This window comes from Lotus japonicus, chromosome 1 (genome assembly GCF_012489685.1).
Source record: "Lotus japonicus ecotype B-129 chromosome 1, LjGifu_v1.2".
NCBI lineage: Eukaryota > Viridiplantae > Streptophyta > Magnoliopsida > Fabales > Fabaceae > Lotus > Lotus japonicus.
Genome location: NC_080041.1, coordinates 128,532,294 through 128,559,333, shown reverse-complemented (window position 1 = coordinate 128,559,333; position 27,040 = coordinate 128,532,294). Strand labels below are relative to the sequence as shown.

At 34.7% G+C, this 27,040-nt stretch overlaps 2 protein-coding genes across 2 annotated transcripts; both read right to left on the bottom strand.

Annotated features, from left to right (window-relative positions):
- Window positions 1-12,132: 12,132 nt before the first annotated feature.
- Window positions 12,133-14,439, bottom strand: LOC130730608 (protein MARD1). Its single transcript, XM_057582661.1, has 3 exons — window positions 13,893-14,439; window positions 12,869-13,660; window positions 12,133-12,677 (listed from the first exon to the last, which is right to left on the bottom strand). The coding sequence occupies exons 2-3, from the start codon at window positions 13,642-13,644 to the stop codon at window positions 12,581-12,583; spliced, it is 873 nt and encodes a 290-aa protein (XP_057438644.1). The 5' UTR covers window positions 13,645-13,660; window positions 13,893-14,439; the 3' UTR covers window positions 12,133-12,580.
- An 8,698-nt stretch (window positions 14,440-23,137) lies between these two features.
- LOC130730607 (uncharacterized) lies at window positions 23,138-25,869 on the bottom strand. Its single transcript, XM_057582660.1, has 10 exons — window positions 25,688-25,869; window positions 25,413-25,598; window positions 25,172-25,337; window positions 25,016-25,072; window positions 24,850-24,920; window positions 24,504-24,582; window positions 24,335-24,394; window positions 24,003-24,106; window positions 23,853-23,913; window positions 23,138-23,638 (listed from the first exon to the last, which is right to left on the bottom strand). The coding sequence occupies exons 1-10, from the start codon at window positions 25,813-25,815 to the stop codon at window positions 23,267-23,269; spliced, it is 1,284 nt and encodes a 427-aa protein (XP_057438643.1). The 5' UTR covers window positions 25,816-25,869; the 3' UTR covers window positions 23,138-23,266.
- Window positions 25,870-27,040: the final 1,171 nt, after the last annotated feature.

Here is a 27,040-nt window from a genome sequence, read left to right as displayed (position 1 = left end):
AGATTGTAGCGGTCCAAAAGTAGGTTTTATTTTTAATCTCTCTCATAGACACCAACAAACACAGAATATATTAGCAAGATTTTTGGTTCAACACACAACATTAACACCCAAATTTAATACTACAACTAACATTAATTTAAGCCATCATATGAACTGCTTGCAGCACACACCTCAAGTAGAATTTATCTTTGAAAGCCCTAAGAAAGCCAATCAGAACTCCCAAAAGAGAGGTTTATGGCAAGGAGATCTACTATGTTATTATCTTTTTATTTTATGTGGTTAGGCTGGGCGGGACCTATAAGAATTGGAACTTGGAGCGACCATGAGAAGGTTGGGCAAGGCCACTACAGGGTTTCAGAAGAGTGATCTTCCACTAAATTTAGCTAGGGTAGGGTGACTTGACCCTCGCAGGGGCTAGGACGTGTCCCATAAGCATTAGACTTAGAACATTCTCTTGTAAAGACTCTTGTGTCAATAATTTATAAGGTCCAAGAGTCTAATTATGTTAGAAGTAGGGATTGGACCATCCCATTATAAAAAGTTATTGTAAAAGGATCTTTTTCCTCATTATTACATTCAGTTTTCTTTTAGGATTCTTTGTGCTAGACAACAACAGTGGTGAGGTCCTATTTGCTATGTGGGCAAAATAAATTCAGACCTTGACTGTTTATGGCTTTAAAATAACACAAAATGTTCCCATTATTTAAAAAAAAAAATTCTTGCAAATGATAGTATTATTTTAAAAAAGAGCCTATGCATTTTTCCCATTCACAAAAAAATAAAAGCCTATGCGGAGGAAGTTAAACATATTTCCAAAATCCTAAATGGCTAAATTCTCATGAGTGTGCATACAAGGGTCAACTTGACAAATTCTATCATTATTTCATCCTAAAGTTTCTCTTTATAGTATTGTATAGATTAGTTCTTGGTTGTTCTTTATCTACTTAACAGGATTGATATTTTATTAACAATGCTAATCATACTGCACGTGATAGCATTACTAAAGAGCAAATAATATCTCTGGGGGTTTGAGCCCGCCTTATAATAATAATAATAATAATAATAATAATAATAATAATAATAATAATAATCACATAACATTATTGGGTATTTGGATTGGTTTGCTATGAGGGAATTCTACGAATCCATGCCAGAGTTTCCACCTCATTTCTTAACCTACAAATTACATCTATGATGATTGCTGAACCAGCTGTTCCTCTATTATTGATAATATTTTCTGTTTTATTTTTTATTTTTTATTCTAGATGTTGATATTGGTGATTGATATTTTATCTTAAATATTACTTTTGATTTTGGTTTACATGTAATTCGAATTACTTACAAGTGGTTTGTAACTTTTATTTTTTTATACTAGTGCGATAACCCGTGCGTTGCACGAAATTTGTTATGTTTAATTTTTTAATAAATAAATAAGTTATTCGTTTATAAGTCATTTGTGTAAAGATATATGAATAGAAAAATGAAATAAATCATTGAAATTGTATTGTATACATCAAACATTTCCAAAAACTTCCTTAAACACTACATTTAGAGTACTGGTCTGTTGTTTGCTCGCCTCATCAAGTATACAAAGTTTAAGACCTTTTCTTGAGCGTACTCTAGAGAGAGCTACATATAACTGACCATGCGTGAAGACGGACCTCGGAAGGAAAAGTCTAACCTGAGATAGTGCTTGTCCTTGACTTTTGTTTATGGTCATTGCAAAGCATACTGACCATCTTGAACTTTTACATCACCTTAAAATGAAAGTCCTCATTTCCATTTATACCTTTCAAAAGAAATCACACTTGCCTATCAAAAAAAAAAAAATCACACTTTCTCCACCGACATCTGATTGAGTGTTGTGCTTCAATGGTGAAGATCAATTTTTTTTGAAAATCTCAGGATGTTATTTCTTCTTAGCCAACTTTATATTGATTTTAGAGTATAATTTATATGACAATCTCTTGAAAATTGAAAAGATAAATTTTTTCGCGTTCACTTCTCCTTTATGACCCTAAATACACGTTTGTTTCGAGCATTGTGACTCGATTTCCATTTAGTTCTAAAATTTAGGGTTTATCCGCTGAGTCCTCATGCACTTGATTCTTTTATTTAGGGTTTATCCGGCTGAGTGTTCATGCGCTTAGTTCTCTTGTTTAGGGTTTATCCCGCCGAGCGTTTTCATACTTAGTTTTCTTATTTAGGGGTTATCTCGCTGAGTGCTTCAACACTTTATTCTCTTATTTAAGATTTATCCCGCTGATGCTCAGGCGCTTAGCACTCTTATTTAGGGTCTACCCCGCTGAGTGTTTAACACATAATTTTCTAATCAAGGGTTTACCCCGCAAAGTGTTTCGTACTTAGTTATCTTATTTAGGGTTTATCCCGCTGAGTGCTCACGCGCGTAGTTCTCTTGTTTAGACTCTACCCTGCTGAGTGTTTCAACACTTAGTTCTCTAATTAAGGGCTCGACCCGCTGAGCGTTTCTAACACTTAGTTCTCTAATTGAGGGTTTACCCTGTTGATTGCTCAGGCACTTAGTTCTCTTATTTAGGGCTCAGCTCGCTGAGTGTTTCAACACTTAGTTCTCTTATTTAGGGTTCATCCTGATAAATATTCGGGAACTTAGTTCCTTGATTAACATTTTGTGTGCATATATACTTTATCTTTATATTTTGACTTTGGTCAAAATTGGCTACTTTTGACTTTATTTTACAGTTCTTTTGCATGAATTAAAATAATTTTTTTTAATTTAAATATGAAGCTTTTTTAAAATAGTTTTATCAAACAACTTTTATCTTAGAAGTAGCTTTTAAGTTATAAAAAGATGAAAATTGACCAACAACTTCTAACTTTTATTAAAAGCTTTTATTTTTATCTTTGTTTTTCTAATATTTTAATGAAACAAAATTATACTTATCTACAAACCAATGAAACAAAATTACACTTATCTACAAATCAATTTTATCTTTTTCAATTTTTTTTTTAATCTTTTTCCAATAAGCTTCTAAAAATTTAAAACCTATGAAACTGTTTAATTTTATAAACATGTTTTTTTAAGTTGTGAAACTATTTAATGTTATCCTAAATTCCTAATGCACCATCTATCCGATATTAAAAATGAAGAAAATTTAACCTTCTATTTTTTCACATATAAGTTAGAAAGTGCATTCAAAAAAATTTCTGCTAGCAATTACATTTTCCCTCTTGATTAATGTATCAATAGGCCATATGAGAAGAATTTCTCGTTTACTAACAGTACAGTGAAAATAGGTGGGTATGTGCAAAGGTCGACAACCACAAGAACACACTCCAGCTGAGAAAATATTTTAATTGACAATCTTCCTCATTTGTATGGTACTTCACTTAGGTTGTGAAAACCATCACTTAATTCTAACAAAAGTAGACTGTGTAGAGAATTATAATTGAGTAATTCTATCAAACCAACACCAACATAGACAATCAATCTTAGGAAAAACTTCTATAAACATAGAAAAAGAGGAAGAATGATCTAGAAATATGAAATTAGTGTAAGAATAGAAAAAATGTAGTATTCATAAATTCAAAAATTAAACTCGATTAAATAATCTCAATCTTTACTGCCATAGTTTTATATGTGGAGACTAATAGGCATACAAAACGAAACGGCAAATGAATATAAAGTAAAGAGTTTCATATATAGAGAAGCATGGATCCTTGCATCTAAATAATGAAGCTTTTAAGACTAAAAAGAATGACCGTAATCATTAAAAAAAGGGAGGAATGCCATTGAAAAATTAAGGAGAATTCTTACCATTGCAATCGACACATGTATGTAATAATGGTAATTTTGATATCAGTTGATAAATTTAAACACAACAAAGTGAAAGTAACTGAGGAAGGTACGCTAAACTAAGAGTAACAACTTGTAAGTAGAAAGAAGTTTTTCTCATTTGGCTCCAAAATATAGCATCCTGTTAAGCTGCATATATCACTAAGAAATTAATAGTTAGTAACGTAACTATCCAATTTGAGAGAACATTAGCAACTACATAAGGACTGTCGTGAGTCATGACAGCTTAAAAAATCAAGTCCTGATTACCAAAATAGCAGTTTCCTTTTGGACCAAAGTAGCACATTAAATCTTAAACTGGTCCAGTAATAATCATAAATAACAGCTAAAAAATACTAATTATTAGGCTTATGAAAAAGATTCAAACCTTAAGTCAATGTGAAAATAAAGTGAACAAACTGAGTCAATAAAGACAGCAAATAGCAAATAGAATGAAATGGAACCTCATTTTTCATCATGCTTTAGCTACAGAAACAAATCCAGGTTTGCTGAACCAGCTGTTCCTCTATTATTGATAATATTTTCTGTTTTATTTTTTATTTTTTATTCTAGATGTTGATATTGGTGATTGATATTTTATCTTAAATATTACTTTTGATTTTGGTTTACATGTAATTCGAATTACTTACAAGTGGTTTGTAACTTTTATTTTTTTATATGAAGTTATGGATATATTCTAGCATTATTTTTATGAATATAAACATAATTTTTTTGACATAAAATATAAACATAATTAAGATCACCATAATTGTTTTTAGATTTCTTCTACCTACCTAATTTATAGCGATAAAAAATCCTCTCATTTGAATGTCTCTAAAAGGATGTCCAATTAGTATGACCATTTTTATAAACACCGATCAAAATAAAATATTGAGAAATTCAACACAATAACAAGGCCCTAACAAGAATAACTCAAACAATTAGCAATATATAGAAGATAGTAATAATTTTTTCTAACTCGTAAGAATGTGTGAGGAACAATAACAAATAATCGCAAAAACTAAGAATCACACAAACGAAGGGACACTGTGAAGAATTCTTCAGAATATAAAAAGTAAAAAACCATAGGCACAATCTAGTCAATTAAACTCCACTTTAATCAAAATAAGGGTATAAGAGAATTTCAGACCAAAACACAAATCGTGCTCAACAATTAGTTAAACATAACCAAAACAATCAGAAAATCCAGTATTTCGCGTTGTTGTTAGAGCAGACTTTTTCTTCTCTTCTTTTACTTTTCTCTTACCTCACTTGCCAAAATGAACTCTCTTACTCTAATCTTACCTCTCGCACAGCTTACGTGAGACAAGTAGGCTTGAATATATTAAGCCTTTCTTCACATACAAGGAAGCCCTAACCCAACACAAACAATCTAAGAAGAAAATCAATAAAGTCGGTGCATCAATTGTTAAAACATGATCCAGCAACTATATACCAAAACTTGACACATCAAAAACATTTGGAACCCCCTGCAGATCGAACCTAAAGTTTATGTCTGATGCTCCCAATCGAGACACAATTTCATGTACGTACATGCATATATGTGTGGAACCTCGATCCTTTGACACTCACAATAGCTGCAACTCACTAAACCTTTGAGGATCCAGTACTATCGTTCCTTTGTTGGCCGCCATATGAGAGTCATCATCAATCCCATAAGCCATGCATAGTTGCCTTTGTTTTCATCACTTCCCAACCAAAATTATCCAAGTAGTAAAAGTGGATTAACTTGAGCCATTTTATTTTCAAACCTTTGTATTTACACATGTCTACTGTATTTAAATCGAATCTCCAAAAGATGAACGCTTTATTCATGAATTTGTAAGTGAATTTGATTTTAGTTTTAGCGTTTAGTGGCGGTAAAAAACTGACAGTAATTGTAAAAATGAAACGTCATTTTTTCCAGAGGGGTTAAAATCAAACTCGCTTATAATCTCAGGGACTAATTTGACTATTAACCATATTATATATATATATATATATATATATATATAGAGGGAGCATATCAGGTGAGAGGAGTGGTTTATAGTGAGAGGTGAGAGCGTGCAATAATAGCCATTAGATTATTTTGAATGGTTTGGATTTAATCTCATTTAATATACTCTCACCTGACCCTCCAACTCTAACTTTCCAACCCCCACGCGCATCCTCCTCTGTGCTTTTGCTATGTTCCCAACGCCCCTGATGCTGTCTTTCTCACTTCCGCCATTGATGTTTTTCTCCCTTCCCCATTTCACACACCACCCATCATGAAATCGAAAAGGGACCAAATCATGGAATCAAGATATATCCAGGTTCCCAGTTTCCACGGCATATATATATTTATATCAAATATTGACAATTAAATAATTTTCTCAATAAAATCCTTAATTTCTTCGCTCATCTCTAAATCTTGTTGCCGTATCAGGGATGGAAATCAAATCAAATATGCCACTAACGTTCTCAACCAAACAGGTCATGGATTAGCAAAGAGGATTCCATGAAACACTAAAAATCTGATGCGTACACTACAGATCTATTAATGTTGAGGATGAATCATTTTTTGTAGGGATATGGAAGGTCAAGGTCTAATGTGTAGAAATTAATTATGAATAAAGTGTGCAGAAATTAATTTTTGGATCATGATGCTTTTCAAATTCATGGGTGGAAGAGAGAAAAGGTTGCAGTTGTGGAGAGAGAGATGAGCGAGAACAAAGATGAGAGGAAATCTTCATTCGCACTGGAGAACAAGGGGGAAAGGGGCGCGTGAGGTTGCGAATTAGCAGGCACGTGCAGACTTAAGTTGCGAATTTATCCTCACCGTTGATGTTGATCTGATAGCTATTATTGCACATTCTCACCTCTCACTATAAACCACTCCTCTCACCTGATATGCTCCATATATATATATATATATATATATATATATTATTAAGTTTACAATATTTACCGTCGACAGAAATGACTAATTCTCTCATTACAAGTGCTCGCATGATCATAAATGATATTTATGATGGGTTTGAATCGAAGAGTCTACATATTTAATACACATGAAGAAAAAGATAAGAGCATTGCTATGTTATACGACTAGGGACCGCACAACTTCGTACGACCAAGTTAAATTCAAAGCAAATCAAATCTTCAAATAGTATAATTAAAACAAAATTAATTACCTGTAAAACTGAAACTAGTGAAAGTTGGTATGTTGTGCGTGTCGTGCAGTAAAAAGTGTCATGGTTGTAAGTATTTTCCAAAAAATAAACACAAAATTTCAACTTGGAGAATTTACTATAGAGAAATTCTCAACCTAATAAAACCAGCACAACACTGAAAAAAGATTCCACCTATACATTAATAAATACCGCTTTCTCACTTTATCTTTCATTCTGTTTAGTTTTTTAAACATTCTAGACTATGTTAAAATTTAGTTCACATATGAATATGTTTTCATGTTCTTTATAATATGTGAAAAATTAATTTGTAGAGAATTTATTTTGAATTATGTTTTTATTTATCCATGGTAGAAAAAACATTTTTTTATACACATCAAATATGGAATAAAACTGTGAATGATATATGATTTTTGTTGTCTTATAGCAATGAATTTCCACCCCGTTTGGTGAAATGGCTGGCTAGCTAGCCTTTGAGTTTATCTTGTTTACATAGATAGTTATCTGAAACATGTCAAACTGGTGTGCATTTCTCATCAATCAGTCAGAACAGAACATTGAATATGAATAATGCCAAAGGAGGGGTCACCATCTTCAACGTCCCCTTTACTTCTGTTTTGTTTTTTTATTATCATTCACTGAGCATCTTAGCCTATAAGCACGAGCCCTTTTTTTGTTCTTCGGGTCCCAATTCACTTTCTTGTGTGCTTCGGTTTTCTTTCAAACGGGCCAGCCAATGAACCCTGCATATCTAGACTGTCTATTTCTCGGATGGGCTTTTGTTCCTAAATGGTATAGTTTATTTTGGAAATTACAGCTTTGGGGTATTTTTTTTTTTATTTATCAAACTAGTATAAATCGCCACTGTCAGTGATGATTCTATTTTTTTTTTTTTTACTTTTTTAAAGAATGGCCAATGCTATTGGCGTTTTTGTTTTTGTTTTTTTTCGTTTATTAAATAAATCGCCAACCATGTTGGCGTTTTCTTTTCTTTTTTTTAATTTTTTTTTCCTTAAAATCGCCAACGCAGTTGGCGTTTTCTTATTTTTTATTTTATTTATTTTTCTTAAAATCGCCAACACAGTTGGCTTTTTCTTCTTTTTTGTTTTTTTAATTTTTTTTTAAAATAGTAATTAGAATGATATTTAATCAATTGATACTCACACACAATTTTATGTTATTACTCACTTTTGGCTACCATTTGCCCTTTCTTGTGTATAACGTGACATCATTTGAAGGTTCCCCTTCACATTCCTCATTTATATTATCCTCTTCTTCACTAAAATCAGACACATTATCCCTAATTAAAGTATTATCAGAAACACCTGAACCACCAATGAAATTATTTGACATCTGCAAATTTTAAAAGACCATATGAATATTTTTATAAATATAAATGAGAATTAGAGTAAAGCTAAGACAACTATGTATAAACAAAAGTCACAATTTTACCTTGAAAATTTAAGAAACAACTCAAGAAATCTTCTAGTAAACAGAAGGAGCTCAAGTGTTCAATCCAAACATTTGTATGTATTTGTTGTGTAACAATATGCTTATGAAGGTGCATATTTATAGGGTCTTAATATATTAAAAAAATATAAAATAAAAAGCCAACATGATTGGCGATTTGAAAAATATTGGAGGAAAAAACAAAAGGTAGAAAACGCCAACTGGGTTGGCGATTTTAAGAAAAAAATAAATAAAAGGAACAATAAGAAAATGCTAACTGTGTTGGCGATTTTAAAGAAAAATAAAAAAAAATTAAAAAAATAAAACGCCAACTATGTTGGCGATTTTAAGAAAAAAAAAATTTAAAAAGAAAAGAAAACGCCAACATGGTTGGCGATTTATTTAGAAAACGAAAAAAAAAAAAAAAACGCCAATAGCATTGGCGATTCTTTAAAAAAGTAAAAAAAAAATAAATAGAATCGCCACTGACAGTGGCGATTTATACTAGTTTGGTAAATAAAAAAAAAAGTACCCCAAAGCTGTAATTTCCAAAATAAACTATACTATTTGGGTACAAAAGCCCTATTTCTCTTCTATTAATGGTTAACCAGGCCAGCAAGCAACAGAGTGACCAATTTAAGGTTGCTAGTTGTTTACATTTGCTTTGACATTGCACGATTTCTCCAAGAAAACCACCTAATCTTGTTTGCCATTTGCTTTATCACCATTTGTATTTCAATTGTCAATACATAGTCATATTTCAGTCAGAAACATCTAATTTTAGTAGGTTTTTTTTGTCAATGTTCTGACCGGTTTAAATTGCTATCTGATTCAACATAGTCCTAGATTTTCCAAAGGACTCAACGAAGCAAATGTCGTTTTGGCTATTCAGAACGCCCGAATCAAGATTTATCTCGTCCAGTAGCTAGTAAAACAAAACCCACACAAACATTAGGTAGTTAAAGGTTGTCCAAGCATGGCCAACTATATTGGAAGTTTCTCCGATCGGCTTCTAATCCACCTGACATGATGACATTAGCCGACCAAAAGGGCATGCATAGAAGCAATCGCCATAAGGCCGAATTCAATGACCCAAGAAGAATCACCATGTTCGCCCAATGTTTGCTCGCTCACCTGAAGACCATGACACAATGAACTGAGACAAATCGACCAAACATCATTTGCTCGCTCAGAAGTCCATCTTATACCATGAGCTCCAAGCCTATAAATACAAGTTGTATCGTTCATTTACATAACATGTTATTCATTCTTAGCATTTACACTTGAGTTTTAACTGAGACTCTAAGATTCTCTCCCAACACTTGCACCGACTTGAGCTTCTACGAGTACCTCCTCACCGTGAATCCTGGAGCTCCGCCTTGACCTCATGCAACAACTGCCTCATTCCGCGGTGATCCACCGTCACGACTAAGGGAGATTATATGCTCTGATTCTCAGGTCTGAACAAAAGTCTTCCACAAAGACTTCACTAAAGCTTCAACGCCTCAATTACTAGTCATATTGTGCTTCATAAATACAAGTTTGATCATTAAATTACATAAATTTTATGCATTTTCTATCTCAATAATTTGAATTTTTCTCTCTTTGCTTGTACGCGAAACTTTCAAGTGCATTAGAAGATATTTACCCCGCTATGTCTAACATTGCTCCACTATGCTAGAAAATTTATTTTGAACCACATACCATCATTGAAGATTGAGAGACTGTTCTAATCATACCCATAACTTATATAGCATAAAATAATGCTTTCCCGACGTTTTTTTCCACTTCAACCTTAGATAAATAGGAAAAAGACAAGTGGTACTAGATGTAATGTGATAGAAATTGTAAAATGTTAATTTGGAACCTTTTTAGCCCTTCATCCCCAAAACTAGGGGTGTACAAGACCCGGCCTTACCCGCCAACCCGTCCCGACCCAAGCTTTTAGGGTCGGGTTCAACCCGGCTCGATCATTAAAAGAGACCGGGTTCGGGTTGATCATTGAGTTACCCGACTTCGGGTAGGGTCGGGTTCGGGTTGACACTCGGGTCACCCGGCCCGTCCCACATATATATTTTATAAAATTTTAATTTGTTATAATGATAAAAATGTGATACATGATGCTCAAATTTATCTTACCATGTAGATGAAATTAAAATGTTTAACATTTACCTTATGAATTAAATAAACGTTGGTCAAACTATGGACACTTTCATGCTCTAACAAGAGAAAATCATGTGTGTATTATGCATATGTGAGACAAGTGAAGAAATGATCAAACAAAATGTAAACCTCTCAAGTGCAATAGATTATGAAAGAATTGGATCATTTCAAGTTATTTCTTCTAAAAAATGGTTTCAACTTATAACTCTTTTAGTATGTTGTTATCTTTAAATCTTACAATTAGTATCAAATAGTCTTAAACTTATTGTCCCTCGGGCCAACCCGGTCCCGTCCTACATAGACCCGTCCCAAATTGGACCCGCATAATGTCGGGTTGCTTCCGGTTTAGGGCCAGGTTAGGGTCTATGAATTGGCCCGATCAATATTTAGGGCCGGGTTAGGGTTAACCAAAACCCGTCCCAACATGTCCCTTGTACACCCCTACCCAAAACTATAGTTACTAGAATTGTGTAAATGATTTATAATCATCTATCATGCCCAGATGGCCAGATGGGATAATCATTTGTTGACACCTCAAAAATGAGGTGGAATGAGGTGGAGGAGGAGAGAGATAGGAAGAAATGAAAAAAGTAAGAGAGAGAAAGTATAAGATGTGATAAGTGATAAGAGGAGAGAGATAGAGATAAAAATATGTGGAAATGAAGTGTTTAAAAAAGGAGGTGTGTATATATCATTGTTGGGCCAGATGTGTGCAAGAGAGAAAGGAAAGGAGCGCACTATAAGGCTTGTCACAATGTAGAGGCACTTTTACAATAACACTTTGGCTTTTTTTCTTTTTGATACATAAATCTTTTGGCTTTTCAAGTCCATTTACTTCTGCTTGTTCCTTTTAATGATGATTCCAGTTATTCTATACCTTTTTGTTACCAACATATGTCTGATCAGAACACGTACCTAGTTTGTTGGCATTACTGTAATGGATAGGGTCGTCATTTGAGTACTTTGCTTTTGACGAACACTAACAACATTTGCAATTTAGCCGTTTTTAACCGCCACAAATTAGTTAGTTTATTCATCAATTATTTTTGTAATGGATTAGGACTAAGTTGTAAGGACGTGGAATAAGAATTTTGGTGATAGAATTAATCACAAATCGCTTTTAACCCAAGGTTTGAAATTTTGAGGATTCTCTATCTCTATTATTATACGTATCAAAGTTTCTAAGCATAACCTGAATATTCAAATAATTGGATAATGGTGTAATGGGTAAGGAAAAGGACCTTTAACAAATGTATATTTTTCTGTCATTATCAGTTTTTAGAGTATTATAATGATTTTGCTGAATTCTTTTCTCAACCGAGCAAGGCCAAGGATAATAATAGAGTACATGATGCAGTGAGGGAATCTTTGATGAGAAATAATTAACCGGTCCCCATCTACACCAATAAGCAACACCATCATTATCATCAACTCAGAGAAGAAAGAAAAAAAGAAAAGCACTCCTTTCAATCACACTCACTTCACCCGAAAACAATGGGGACCAAAACCAGAAGCAATCAAATTTGTAGTCATCACTTGGAATAATGAACTCTACATCCTCTCTTATCTCTATTTGCAGGGAAGAGGAGAAAAAAAAGTTACAAGTTTGGAACAGCCAGAGTCAATTATAGGAAAAAGCTCGCGACAAATGCGACTGCATCAACTCTAATTGCGGTTGCAATGCTAATATGGGGACTCCAAACTCAATTACTTTGCGACTGCAACTGCCGTTGTGGACCGCAATCAAAAACGAAAAACAAGCTGATCCAAACATACTAAAAACAAAATAGACTTCAAAAAGAGAAAAAATACAAAAAAGACCATACTGATTACAACGAAATATTCTACAAAGTCATGATATCATAACCAAGAATGGAAAACTTTGATTTGACTTTCTGCGTTTCTGGTTATTATCCTCATCAAAATGCAAACGTACGTTGCAGCCATGGTGCATGTAAAGCACGCAAGTGAAGGGACACTGACGTCAAAAATAGTCATTAATTTCAAAATCTAAACATTCTACACCATCTAACACCATTTCTCTGTGGCGGCATTCTCTACTGCAGAAAGCTTTCTCTCCTCTGCAAAATAAAGAAATCTCACTAGTTAACAACTTACACATATTGAAAAGAATAAAAAATAGTGTCCAAATTGGGATAGTGATAAACAGAACATGGAGTACTTCAAAGTTTTTTTGTTGTCTTGTGCTTTAGGAAGTCTCAAATATCCACAATGCAAATTGCAAAGGTAGGAACTAGGAAAAGGTACTCACCCATAAATAAAGATGTCTTTTGTCTGCTCAAGATGTTTCTTGCAAGTGTAACAGAAGCTGAGGAAGTTCACAGAAGAAGAAGAAGAGGGAGAGTCTGGGGGCAGAGAATAGTAACTCTCCACAATGGAATTGTTGAATATGTGGGTGGTTCTTGGGGTAGGTCCATGGGATATCACACATGTGTATTCCTCAGAAAGCTCCATCTCACTCAGAGACAGAACACTGGTAACAACTACACTTGGAGAATCCTGAGTTGCAGTGTTTTGTTGTGAGGCCTTGGTTTTGGTTCCAAAATCATGACCACCATGAGTTTGAGATTTGGATGGAGAGAATGATGAAGGATATTCCAGGGGTGGGATTTTCACTCTGAGCTGCTTTCCAAGAAAGACACTTCCTTTGATGGGTTCAGCAGAATTTTTCTCATCAACTAGCTCATCTTTGAAATCACCCACAAGAGCAAGGCCAATGCCTTTTGAGACCATGGAGCTTCTGGTTTCTGAGGTTTTGAGGGGAAAAGTTTGGGTACTTTTGTCATGTGAGAATGGATTTCCAAAACCAAAAGAGGGTATAAAGGATCTGGTGTCAAGAATTGAAGTTGGGCTTCTCAAAGCATCAGTTCCTGCAGAGAGACACTTGTTGGTGAAGTCTCTAAACTTTGGTGAGCCAAATAGAGATGGAATGGTTTTAGCACAATTTTGATTGGGAGAAGGGTTGGAACTGTGATCAGCCATCAAAGGTGGCTTGGTCACTGCCCTTGATCTGTTCCTCAGCAGCATAAGGACCCTCTAGCTTCTGTGATCCCAAAAGAAAAATTAGCAGGTAAACCAAATGAGTAATTAGAGTCTGCTTAGATGCCTACCAAAGAACACATGCTGAAGTTTATTTGGTATTTTTTCTAGTAGATAAATTTCAATAAGTGTTGTTTAATCTGTGTTGAAACTGACTAGGAAAAAATAGTGAATACTACAACTACAAATGATGCAGAAGAATAAACATGATGAGGGAGTAAAAAGTAAAGACTCACCCAAAATAGCTATAGACTAGAAAAGTGGTATTTCAAACAAACCACTCTGGTAGATGCAGGTTGCTATTTTCATAAACACTTTTGTGATTCAGAAGCAAGGTCCTTTTTCCTGATCTAACAGAGAGAATCTCTCTGAAACTTTCAGATAAAATGAATTTGGCACCTGGTCCTTTTTCAATTCTCTTGAATCAGAAAAAGTAAAGAAAGACATGTGATTAGTAGCAGCTTTGCCATTGAAACTTGATCTGCTATGCACTGTTGGCGTTCAAAAAGAGATGTAATCAGTTTTGGTATTCCACTTCAAAATTGAACTACTTTGCTTGGTTTGGTTTTTGTTACCAAGGAAGTGCAACTTCACCCTCTTCCATCCTATCACTAATTTATTCTGTTTTTCGTTTCTGTTCTAAGTTCTAACCTTCCAAAGTATGCAACTGTTTATAGAGGCATTGAGCAATCAAGCAAAGAAGAAAAGGAAAGAAGCTTTGAGTTGTGGGAGAGAGAGAGAAACGTGTTTGGATTCATATGCCAGTTAAGTGTTTAAATGGAGGATAAGCAAAGGAATCGTGTGCATGAAAATCAAACGTTATTACTTTACATGTCAATATATTTTTGTCTCCATATAAGATATTTTTTTTATATTGCTTAATATAAAGAGATTTAATTTGATATCTGTATATGCAATTATTTTATTTTTACTCTCACTGTTTGGTACTGTTATGACATCATCATAAATAAGATAAGATGGGTCCGGATTCATGTACATAGTAACAACAACACCTTTCTATTTTTCTTTATTGAATACCTCTATTTTTCTCTTCATATATATCATATCACATCATATATCGCTTAGGATAAAATTTCACTCACACACTCTTTAAAGTGGAAATAATTGGAAAGAGAAGAGATATAAGAAAAAAATAGATAAAATACAAGATATGATGAGTGATATAATTAAAAAAAAAGAAAATATAAATAGAAAATGAAGAAGTGTGATTAAATCAAGGTGCCCACTAAGGTGGGGAAGTTTCAAAATGGTCCACCCATGGACCAATAATCAAACACCATTAGATCAAATATTCTTAGAATATTCCTTAGATTAATGGTGGAGATGAAATAGAAGTAAAAAGGGCATAAACGTTGTGAAAATTTGAATAGGATGGGTTGAAAGCTCTCATTGTGAAAATTACCTCATCGTTGAAGTTTACTGGGTTCAATTTGTCATGAAGTTTGCAGCTTTTTGGATCTGATCAGAATTTGGGGGTGAAGATGATTATCACCACTTAGACAAACCACACAAAGTCCCCTTTGATTTTCAAAACTCGTATACTATCTATCTTGATTATACTCTGTACCGCTGTTTAGGTTCATACATTTGATACTGTATATGTTAATTTTCAATTTCATCATAATGTAAATTTCTGAGGTTAATTTGTGGATATAGCATAAATGTTGATTGGAAGAAAGCTATGATCCTTTAAATATTTGTTCTGGTTGAATCCATTCTACTTGTTCAATCTCCTTGCACCGTCGATCCAAACATTGCCAATTTTGCAGCATAAGCAACGAGCTTGAAAGGATGGAAGATGACACAGCAGCAAATGCGATTCTAGTAGCTGTTGCCCAATCTGCTTGGGACCATTTCTTCAACTTTCCTACCTCGACAAATGTTTTCGCATGCCATCATCTCTCTTTCCAGTAAGGGTTGGATGGTGGAGTGGTGAATGAAGTGAATCAAAATAAGAGAAGAGAGTTTAGTTTCTGGATTTCTTTGTTTTTGTTGAGATGAAGATGGTGTTGAAGATGATGATGAGGAAGAAGATGATGTTACATTGTTTCTGTCTTTCTGTGCTTGGTGTTAGCTGTTGAACTTGTCCTAGCGGTGGTGCGGCCGTGTTTGAGGTGAGTGGGGACTGAGGAGAGAGGTTTTTTTTTATATTTTTATTTTGTAAATTACTATTATAACCCTTGGTCCACCGGTGGACCATTTTGAAACTTCCCCACCCTAGTGGGCACCTTGAATCAAAGTTCATTATATAACAACTACATAAACTACATAATAGACAAGAGTCAAGTATTTACCTTTTGGTAGATAACAATTATAGAAAACTCTTTATGTGTTCCTACGAGTTCTTAAGAATCTCACTACTGCATTTTCATTGCTATTCATTGACTGAGGAGTTTCCACTGCCATTACTTGTTTAGTTCGCTTGGGATATGTAGAACACGTAGTTTAACTCCTCACCGATCATCACATATATTAAGATATAAATGCGGACTGAGATATGAAGAATTTACGAAATCGAGTTTCAAATTGAAGAAATTAAGATTCGGGGGTGGGCCTCTTCTCCTCTAAGGTTTTCATTCTCTTTAAAATGATTGCGGGCACAAATTGATAGTCAAAATGTTGGTAGGGAGCAGGGGTGTTCATAACCGAACCAATCCAAACAAAATCGACAAATCGATCCAAAAAAACCGAAATCCAATCAAACCGAAAACCGAACGGACTGAAAATTGAAAAAACCAAAATTATTTATTGGATCGGATCGAATTTCGGATTTGATTTCCAAAACCGAACCAATCCAATCCAACTCGAACATTCATAAATATGTATACTTTTAGTTATACATATATCATTCCATTTACACTTACATAGTACATATTTATTGTATATATATTGATTATATCACACATGCATCAAAGTTTACTATATACATGCATCAAAGTAAACAATTATAATCATAATTTTAAAATATGTTGACTATGTTATAATAATTTATGAATGTTATATTAATGTTATAAATTATGTATCATTGTATTTATCATATATTATATATTTTTAAAATTTATACAACACAATTTCAAAGTATAAAAAAGTGAAACAAAAACCGAACAATCCAATCCAATCCAAACCGCTATAGATTGGATCGGATTGGTTCGGATTTGAATTTAGTAAAAAATTCATTGGATGACAAAATCATAAAACCGATTAGATCGGATCGGATCGGATCGGATGATTTTTCTCCTCAAAACCGATCCAATCCAATCCGCGAACACCCCTAGTAGGGAGTGTTAATTAACCCTATAAGCAAGTCAACAGCCAATTCGAAATGTCACCAAAACCCCCGCTCTTCGGGATGCCCTCAGCGCCGAGGAACTTGTACTAGGGTGTATGTGCGACTCGTTCATATCATAAACTAAAAAGAAAAGAAGGGAAATCAAAATTTCCACTATCGGTTCTCAATCCAAACTTCATAACTCTTAGAAGGTAAGCAAAGTGCTACAGGTATAAAAAAAAAATATAACTCTCAAAGTGACACTTAATTAGTCGCACCACCTTCAACATTAACATTTGAGTGGAAGAATGATGAGTGATTGATATCTTCTACAGTTAGAAACCGCAAAAAAATATTTCTTTAATTTATAGACTAATTTACCCGACGAGTCGACGACGACACTCACATTTTCATGAAGAAAATCGAGTATTCACTCAAATTTTTGGTTCATAAATAAGAAAAGATCAATCTTGTTATTACTCTACGCATCATGTGATCTTTTCACCCTCTCCTTTCCCATTACTGTCTTTTCACTCTTCCTATTTACAGTAGAGACTAGAGATGAGCCACATCTTCATTTATCCAAACAATCATTCAAGATTGTGCCATTCTCCATTATCTGAATAGGAATATCTTTCACAATCAAACAAAACAATTATTATTTGAAACGTGTGTGCATGGTGCAGTTGCTCCTTCAGACTTATGGCCATGGGGGTGGTTAGGTTAGCGACAGGGACCCAATTAATAAATCATCATGTTGCCTATGTTATTAATCATTAGCATATGCGAAAATATTAGCCATCATTTTTCTGCATCTTATTCTTATATATTTACATAATAATATTGTTATATATGAACTATTCAATAATTATCGATTTCGTTTCAATATATCAGTCATTTCATATTCTTGATATACTTTAGCATAGAGAATTGTTATTCAGATTCCAACATCCCCCAACATCTATTTGTACCCAAAACAATTGCAGAAATTTAAAAATACTCCTGTCAAACGCACTTTGAAAGTGCGACCCATATCACACCTCACACAGTTTGAAAGTGAGACACATGTCTCAGTGTCTCACTTTGAAAGTGCGTTAGGGTCACACTTTCAAAGTGCGATAAGTAGAGAGAGAGAGAGAGAGAGAGAGAGAGAGAGAGAGAGAGAGAGAGAGAGAGAGAGAGAGAGAGAGAGAGAGAGAGAGAGAGAGAGAGAGAGAGAGAGAGAGAGAGAGAGAGGATGAAGGTTATTGTTGTGGTGGTGATGGTGACAGTGATGGTGACGGTGTTGGTGACAGTGGTGGTGGTGGTGGTGGAGGAAAGAGAAAAGAGGTGAGAGGAGAGAGAATGTGTGGAGGGGTGAGGAATTTTTATAATTTTTTCATTAAGGGCATTTTAGTATTTTTTACACTTTAAGGGGGTTGGAATAAATGTGGGAGGGGTCTAAATAACAATTCCCTTTAGCATATATCTACATCTGCACACTATTATGAATTTCGATCCAATTAACAGCGACCAACACTTTATTTCTATTTATATTTTTTACTTTTATATATTTTTTTGGTGCATTGATCGAGTATGGGAGTCTACTTTTTAAAATATTTAGAGCTAGTAAATTATAAAAAAAATATTTTTTTACAAGAGGAAAATTAACGGCTATAAACCAAAACTAACTAACAATGTCCAAGTTCAAAGATGTATAAATCAAGGAAGAGGGTCGCCTCCAGACTTGTTACTGAGCACCTGCCACACTCATGAGACGTGTCAAACATTTCGTTGTATTATTCTAGAGAACCTCAGCACCATATTTCAAACTCGCTGAAGAACTTCTCTAGCTCAAAAAGTTATGATGTCAGCATTTTCCTCAAGAGCACTAATCACACTGAGACAATCAGAAAAACAAACCACACTATAATAGCCTGAATTAAGATCGTGAATGCAATGTCAAACCCCAAGCTCATTGAAATCCCCAAGACCCATTCACCATCCTTATTGCAGGCCATCGTTGTATATCCCATGTGGCCAAACACCGGGTTCCAGCTACCATCCGCTCGAGGAAGATCATCTAATTAAAGGTGATGACCAATAACATAAAAGAGAAAATATATATCTCATTTTCTCTTTTATTCACATCGTCAATATAATATTATGGCTCGTTTGGTACACCGTATTTGGCATAATAGTATAAGTTTATACAATACATTATGAGCTTATCCATTGTTTGGTGCTCACATTGTATTGTATAAGCTTATACATCAATCTCCTCTTATACATCAAAATGATGGATTATTTAATCTACCCGATAGATGATGGATAAGGCATGCATGATAAGAGTGCAGTGTATAAACTACTTCGATATATTTAATCAACCGCCACCACAATCACCCTCCACCACCACCGCCTCCACCACTACCACCACCACCACCGTCACTGTCGCCAGCACCATCATCACTGTTGCTGCCACCACAACCACCACCGTCGCCACCACCACCACCACCGCCATTGTCGCCACCACCACCACGATCTAGTCATCATTATCGCCACTACCACCACCCTCCATCATCATCGCCGCCACTACTGCCACCACTACCACCACCGTTGCCGCCACGACCACCACTATTGTCGCTGCCACAATCACCCTCCACCATCACAACCACCCTCCACCACCGCCGTCGCCACCACTACCGCCGCCACCGTCGTTGCCACCACCACCACCACCACCGTCGCTGCCACAACCTCCACGTTTTAGTCATTGTTATCACCACTACCACCACCCTCCGCCACTACTGCCACCAACGTTGCTGCCACCACAACCACTGTCGCCGCCACCATTGCCTCCATCGTTGCTACCTTCATACCACCACTTACGCCGCCCCCACCCTCCACCACCGCAGCTACCAACACCACCATATACCACCTCTGTCACTGCCACTACCGCCGCCACCACCAGTGTTGCCATCAAATTATACAGTGTAAGGCCAAACGGTGTATAGTATTAAAAATATATCAGGCCATATCCTATCAGGCCTCATACAATCAGGCCTTATACTATCAGCCATCAGGCCTTATACAATACAGCGTACCAAACGGGCCCTTAATTATATCTTATTAATGAAAATCACACATTTTCCTATATCTCAACCCAAATTCCCATATATTTTTAATGGCAATTTCTTTGTTTACCCCTTTAAAAGTGAAGGATTCCATACTTTTATAGTCATACTTTTTTTTTACAATATTTTTTTTTCTAAATTTAAAATTTAGTGTTTTGTATGGTAACTAAAATGTACTATGCCCTCATATTTTTAATGGGTACTGGAGCAACGCCATTTTTTAAGTACTCCTATACCTTAGAAAAAAAATCCATTTTTCTATATATATCGCATTCATAGGTTTTGTTTTCTTTAGTTTTGCGCAGCTGATTTTGGATGATTCTATCAGCAATTAACAGTTGAATCGGCTGATAATTAGTTGTTAGATGATGGATCAACAGTTAAATAGTTGTTAACTGATGAATTCTATAACCTGTTTTGGACTTTTTTTAATTGGTATGCTGATTTGGGCCTTGAAATGTGGAGGGTTGATAGTCTAACGAATTTTTTAGTTGGTCAGCTGATTTGGGCCTTAAAAAAAGTCAAGAATTGATTAGTCTTCGATCAATAAGCAAATAGCTGAACAATGATTAACAATTGTTCATATGTTGAGAGTTGACTCAACAAGACATAAGCAATCATTTAATTCAAAAAATATAAATCAGGTGATCGAATTCATCAGTTAAACAGTCGATCCATCATCTAACAACTAATCATCAATCAATTCAACTGTTAATCGCTGACAAAGTTATCCAAAATCAGCTATATAATCCAAAAAATTAGTTGTTAAAAGCTAATTAACAACGCAGTTAGCCGAAACTTCTATATTTTTTTTTTTTGGTATATGTTAAAGTGGAATCATATCTAGGATGCATGAGATATTATATCATTTATAGTAACTCATACCTACCTTATATATTTTTATTTTTTATTTATCAGTAAACCGTATATGTAAGTTACGACTCGATATCAAAATATTATATTCACAAGTTGTATATATTTGCTTCTCTTTTTTTCAAACATTGATGTAGAAGTTATAATTATTCAACACAACATAAAATATTTTTCTTTTCTTTTTTTTAAATACAAAGAATTCATACTTTACAATCACAACTCGTATTTGCATTTTTTTAAATTTAGTTAGTTTGGCGATTTGCTTGGAAGTTGGAAAGTAACATAACAACATGAAATGTGAGGCATGTCATCTAAGTTAAGTCTTACGTTCCAAAAAAAAAAATTAAGTCTTTGCTAAACATCAATTTTTATTTAACAAGTGGTATATATTTCATGAATGATGATTAATTTCTTTTTCCCACATCACCATTTATGCAATGGAATAACTTATAATCCAATTCCGCAATTTCTACTTCTTCCATCAAACATAAAATTCTCATCCTATCACATGCAACTTGCTTTAGGTTCTCAAATTAATGAAATATAGGCATTATATTCTTGAAGCATCTATTAATAATATAATATTTCAAGTAATGATCGACTTACCAAACAACTTTTTTAGATTTTTTACTTTTTCCGTTATCTTACATTTTCTTTCTCAATCATTATTGGAGCTTCAAAAGTACAAGGGAGGACAAAACCAGAATCTATTTTTGTTTCTAATTTGTGTGAAAAAAGCTCGCAAACATAGAAAAGAACACCTCACTTTATAACATAACCGTTGATATCATAGAGAGAGAATACGGGTGGAAAGTAAAAGAGAAGAACGGGAAAACAAGGAGAAAGAGAAAAGAAATTGGAGACGATGGAAAAATCGGAGATCAAGAGCATGGACATAGGAAAAGCCAAGATAAAGAGAAAAATGAACAATTTCACATCAGTTTTTTTAACTTCATTTATGTAAATCATCAGAAACATTCTTAATTTTCTTTTGTTACGTCTAGTTTATCAAAAAAATGAAGCACGATTTGTGAAGCTGTCATATCATCTTTTTGATCTCATATTTTAAGTCATGTTTGCAAATTCTAAGCATTTATTAGCTTCTCCTTTCTTGCCTCTCAAACTCTCCTTGTTTCACTTCTTCGTGTTTCATTATTATTAGCAATTTATGATAATAATAACTTCCTCAAGTTATTCTTAACTCTATTTCTTCCCTTTTGCTTTCAATTTTTCTTATAATGAAGTCATATGTATGATTTTTTAGCTCAACACCCTTTCTACATACACACCGTTGAGAGATCGAATCCTCAACTAAATGTTTATAGAGTCCAACTATCTACAAATTGTTATATACCTTGTTGGACCATTGTTTGTTTATTCATACTTTCTAGTTTTTACTTTTGATGATAATGTGAAGTGAAGCATAATTATCATAAACAGGACAGTGGATGAGTAGGTAGGACTTAATGGACAAGGAAGAGGCTGAGATAGCCAGAGTTCAACAGGTTTTGGTGCATGTTTAGAAACTTGTTTGAAAATTATGATAATGCCAAAATCATGGTATAAAAATGCAAAAACGCTTCCAATAATGCTCAAAAGGAGGATTGATCAAAATCTTGAAGAAAGGGAATATGGCGTTTCCAAAGTTGAGACCTCAATAGCGACATAGTAAGGAGGATTAATCCTAAACTTGCAGCACGATTTCAAGGGCCCTTATCAAGGTGAGTGATATTTGACTTATAAGCTCAAGTTACATGCTACTTCCCGATTTCAACAACTTTTCCGTACCTCTTAAATAGTTAATGGGGAGTTACAGCCTTAAATAGAACCTACGGTCAAGGATGAAAGTGAAAGTCTCAGATGTAGGGTCCCCTAAAAAGTTTTGTTGGCTACCTGAATTGCCACAGAAATAGAATAGGCAAAAAATTACCCTAATTGCTAAATTCAATGAGAAGATGTATTTTGAATCCACAACTAATGTCCCAAAACAAGGTTTTAGTGTTGATGGAACTCATACAGAGACAACCTTGGAGGGAACAGGGGATAGAAAGGCCAAAATGAAGACACAACTCACAAGCGGGTACTCTTTTGTATTAGTTTTAGTCGTATACCACATCGAGTTCTGGTTCTCCGCTAGTAAATGTAATTTTACTACACTGCAGTCCAGGAACAATAGTTACCAGATGTTTCAGACTACATAAAAAAAGGCTGGCCGCAAATCTGGTCTTAATATTTTGAGATAGTTTATCAGGAAATAAATAAATGGATCACATGAAGTTAAGGAAGCTAAGTTGCTACATATATCAATAAACAACAACAAAAAATTGGGACAAAATTGCTACCCCTTGTGTTTTCTATCATTTCTGGTCTTCTTCCTATATTCCCTATTCTCTGCAGGGTATTGCTTTTTTACTAATAGGTTGCACATTGCTGTTTTGACAGCTTCAGCTGCGGCCAAAAAAGCATTATCATCAACAGATGCAGTTCCTTGCAATGTTTGTAGTAGCTTTTCACCTCCAGGTATATTATCATCTCCCAGAACAACAGGCTCTTGGTCACCATCAATACCAGAAATTACTCGGACGCGAGCCACAGAGGGGTAATTGGAACCAGGTAAACTAGAAACACCGGTCACCATCCACAATTTCCCTGTAGAAGGGATGTTTCCCAGGCAGGTAGGGACAAAGCCATCTCCCGCAAAAGAAACCACCTGCAGTGTTGATGTCAGTTTAAATGGCAGTCTTTAGAAACCAATATTTTCTTTCCCATGGACTAGCAGTTAGTTTTGCTTCATAATGATAACGCCATAAGTAGAAATATAACTTCAGACATGAGAAATTGATATCTAGAAACCAAAGAATCCTAATTAAATATGAAGGTAATTTGGAAGGTAATTTCGAGCATGTATTATCAAAAGGCATTACCTTAATAACGGAAAGTTTTTGCGAAGAACTATTGCAACTCATCAATACTATTCCTTGCAAGCTACGCAGTATCAAATAAAATTTGTTAGTAAACCAACACTAAATTGTCCTGAAGAGAAATATGGCAGATTGCAATTGCAAGAGACTTACCTCTGAATTGCAGCTGCAACAAGCAAACCATCATGTGTGGTGCATAAATTAGTAACAGCATGGCCAAGCTCCTCCGCATTACCATTAGATTCTAGAAGTCCTGCCTTCGGAAACAGAAGATGAAGGAAAGAAAATTAAAACCAATTAACCAAGTGTTAGTGTGTTACAACATGAAGAGATGAGAATTGTAACTTTAAAGAAATGACCAGAATTTATTTTAATTATGCTAACAAGTCAGAACTATTCCAGCAATAATTTTCAAAATACATTTATAAAGAAGTGAAGAAAAAATGATATAGAACTCTTTGGACCTCTGAGAAGTATAGAAATACCTTATTTGCAACCTCACAAGTATCTAGGAGTGCTCCGGAGGAGATATCCCATAGCCGAACCTGCAGAGAAAGAAAAAAATGTTTTCAGTTAAATGAGAGAATTGTACACGTGGAGGAAATAACCAGGATGCTTGAATAGTAAATCACAAAACATTGAAGGAATCAGGACCGTGGAATCTCCACTGCCAGAAAGAAGTAGGCTTTGAGGGCATTCCTTAGCAGGAACAAAGGCCAGGCAGGAGACAAACCTGCAAACAAATACATGTCAAAATGTAAATTAAGGAAGACAAATTCAACTCAACAGAAAACATGTCAGCTTCACTTATTTGCTTACGAAGAAAGAAAGAACAGGGTAATTAATAAAATCCTTATAAGATGATCTTAACTAAATCATTTGAAATGGTTCACACTGAAATATGAAAAGGGCACATGCACAAGTAACATTCATTGCTATTCACCAAGACATCAAATAAACTCCTAGTAAGCACTATGAGATTAACAGAAGCAATTCTTACTCTGTATGACCAAGACAGAAACTTTGTATCTCGTGAGCTCCATTTAACGGTTTGTCGGGAAAACAAGTAACCTGTCATATGTCAAAAATTACATAATTTTAGATATTAAAAAATAAAAAAGGACCAAAATACATAATGCTCATTGAATGTGGAAATTCTTAGCTACCCGAATTTTGAAATCTCGATCAGCACTTAAAATAAACCGACCATCCGGCGAAAACTCCTGCAGAAAACACACAAATTAACAACTTCACAGAAAATTAAACAGAGAAAACAATGCAGAACGAACAAGAGCAGAAAACAAAAGTAACAGGTGACTCACCAAGCTAGTGATGATACTGCAATAGTGAGATAGAAGCGGTGTTGGTTTCTTATCACCTAATGGTTGTTCAAGATCCACAACCCAAACAACTCCGAATTTATCAGCGAAGCACACGTAACATCCATCATTGCTTATGGCAACCGCAGTGACTCTCTTCTCCGATAACCTATTCAAGAGAAATCAATGAGAAATTGAGAATTGAGAAAGAAACCACATGAGCTAGAGCGAGGTAGTTGCTTACACGGTAGCGATGCAGCGCCAGGATTGCGGCGGAGACCAAATCTTGACGGTTTTATCATCACCGGCGGAGACGAAGAGTTTTCCGTTGGCGGCGAAGCGAATGGCTCTGATGCTGTCCTTGTGGAAGGGTGGTTGTTGTTGGCCGCCGGAGACAGAGTCGTCGACTAGAGAAGCTGCAGAACCGGCACTGTAGCGATATTCAGAGAGGAGTTTGGTGAGTGTGAGTGAATGGATGAATTGATTGTGGAGTTTTGGGGGAAAGGTGAGCGAGCTTACATGAGGTCGAAGACGCGGAGGTCCGGTCCGACGGCGACGGCGACGGAGTGGTGGTCGGGGTGGACGGCGATGAGAGCCGGAGCAACTTCAACGTCTTTGGTGGATTCCGGTTCCCTTTCTTCGTCCATGGCGCACTTTTCAAACTGCTGAATTAGGGTTTAGCGCTTCAGTAAATATTGGGATTTCTTCGTCTCTCTTCATTTACTTCACTGAACAAAATTAAATTTAAAAATATCTGAAAAAATAAATAAAAATCCTAAGAGTTAAATATCTATGTAAAATTGTTTATTGTTTATATATATAATAATCAACTTCATTTTTTTTTTATGAATTTCAATTCAACTACAATATTTTGACGTGAAATATCATGGAGATAAGTGAAAGCTTGAGCTAAAAATGTGAGAATGTGTGTGAGCTGAGCTCTCTTGCTCTAGTCTACTTCAACCATCTTCTTTGTGTGTGTGAATGTGTAATAAAAATCGTTTAGAAGAATTTATTTAAGTTTATATTATAACATTTGAGAGATTTTATATGAATAATTTATTAGTTATGTAAAAAATGTTTTGAGTTTATTTTCATGAACTTCTCATATTAACTTATGAATTAGCACTTCTATGTACCTAGAACATATTTTAACTTTATTTTAAAAAAAATTATCAATTTTGCAAAGAGAGAGAGAGAGGCTTAATGAACAAGGGAAGTGAAAATTTTGAATGTTTATGCATTGTTTTATTAGAGAAGAGAATTTGGTGAGAGAGAAAGAGGCGAGATTTAAAGAGTATAGAGGTTATCCAACCTATTTGGTTGGTGAGAGAAAAGAACAAAGGGGAAAAAAAAATGTGAAGATCATTACTTTTTTTTCACATCTCTACAAATTGGCGAGAGATTTGAATGGTGCAACGTGGTTTTTTTTTTTCAAATTTCCTTTTATACACCCCTATGGTGGTGGTAAAAAAACTACCATAAATGCTATATTTTACCGCCACTAATTAATTGACCGTCATTTGCATGAGTAAAATTATCATTAAATTGAAAATACAACTTTCTCTTTTTTCCTTCTCTATTCAATTAATGTAAAAATAGTCGGTTTTATCGGGTGAAAAACATCAAAACACCAAGATCCACCACTGACCGATTAGTGGCTACGGGCTATTCAAATTCGATTTCTCGAGCTACGGTTTTATCAGATGCATCAGCTTTCGGTCGGTAATGATTTTTTGGACAGCCCTAATTCTACTATACAAATGCGACTTTAGTTTTATATCAAATAAAATCACTAATTTCTGATTAATAATTCAATTCAATAACTTTTCACCAAATCTCAAATTTCTTCAATTAATATTGTACATAATA

Bases quoted from the DNA above. Each gene is read 5' to 3' on its own strand.
- LOC130730608 (XM_057582661.1), bottom strand. From the start codon at position 13,644: ATGCTGCTGAGGAACAGATCAAGGGCAGTGACCAAGCCACCTTTGATG. The intron at 12,678-12,868 runs GTGAGTACCTTT...TTTATTTTGCAG, and splicing joins AAAGACATCTTTATTTATGG to AGGAGAGAAAGCTTTCTGCA.
- LOC130730607 (XM_057582660.1), bottom strand. From the start codon at position 25,815: ATGGACGAAGAAAGGGAACCGGAATCCACCAAAGACGTTGAAGTTGCT. The intron at 24,921-25,015 runs GTAGCTAAGAAT...GACATATGACAG, and splicing joins ATCGAGATTTCAAAATTCGG to GTTACTTGTTTTCCCGACAA. The intron at 24,107-24,334 runs GTATTTCTATAC...CTGTTTCCGAAG, and splicing joins CTTGTGAGGTTGCAAATAAG to GCAGGACTTCTAGAATCTAA.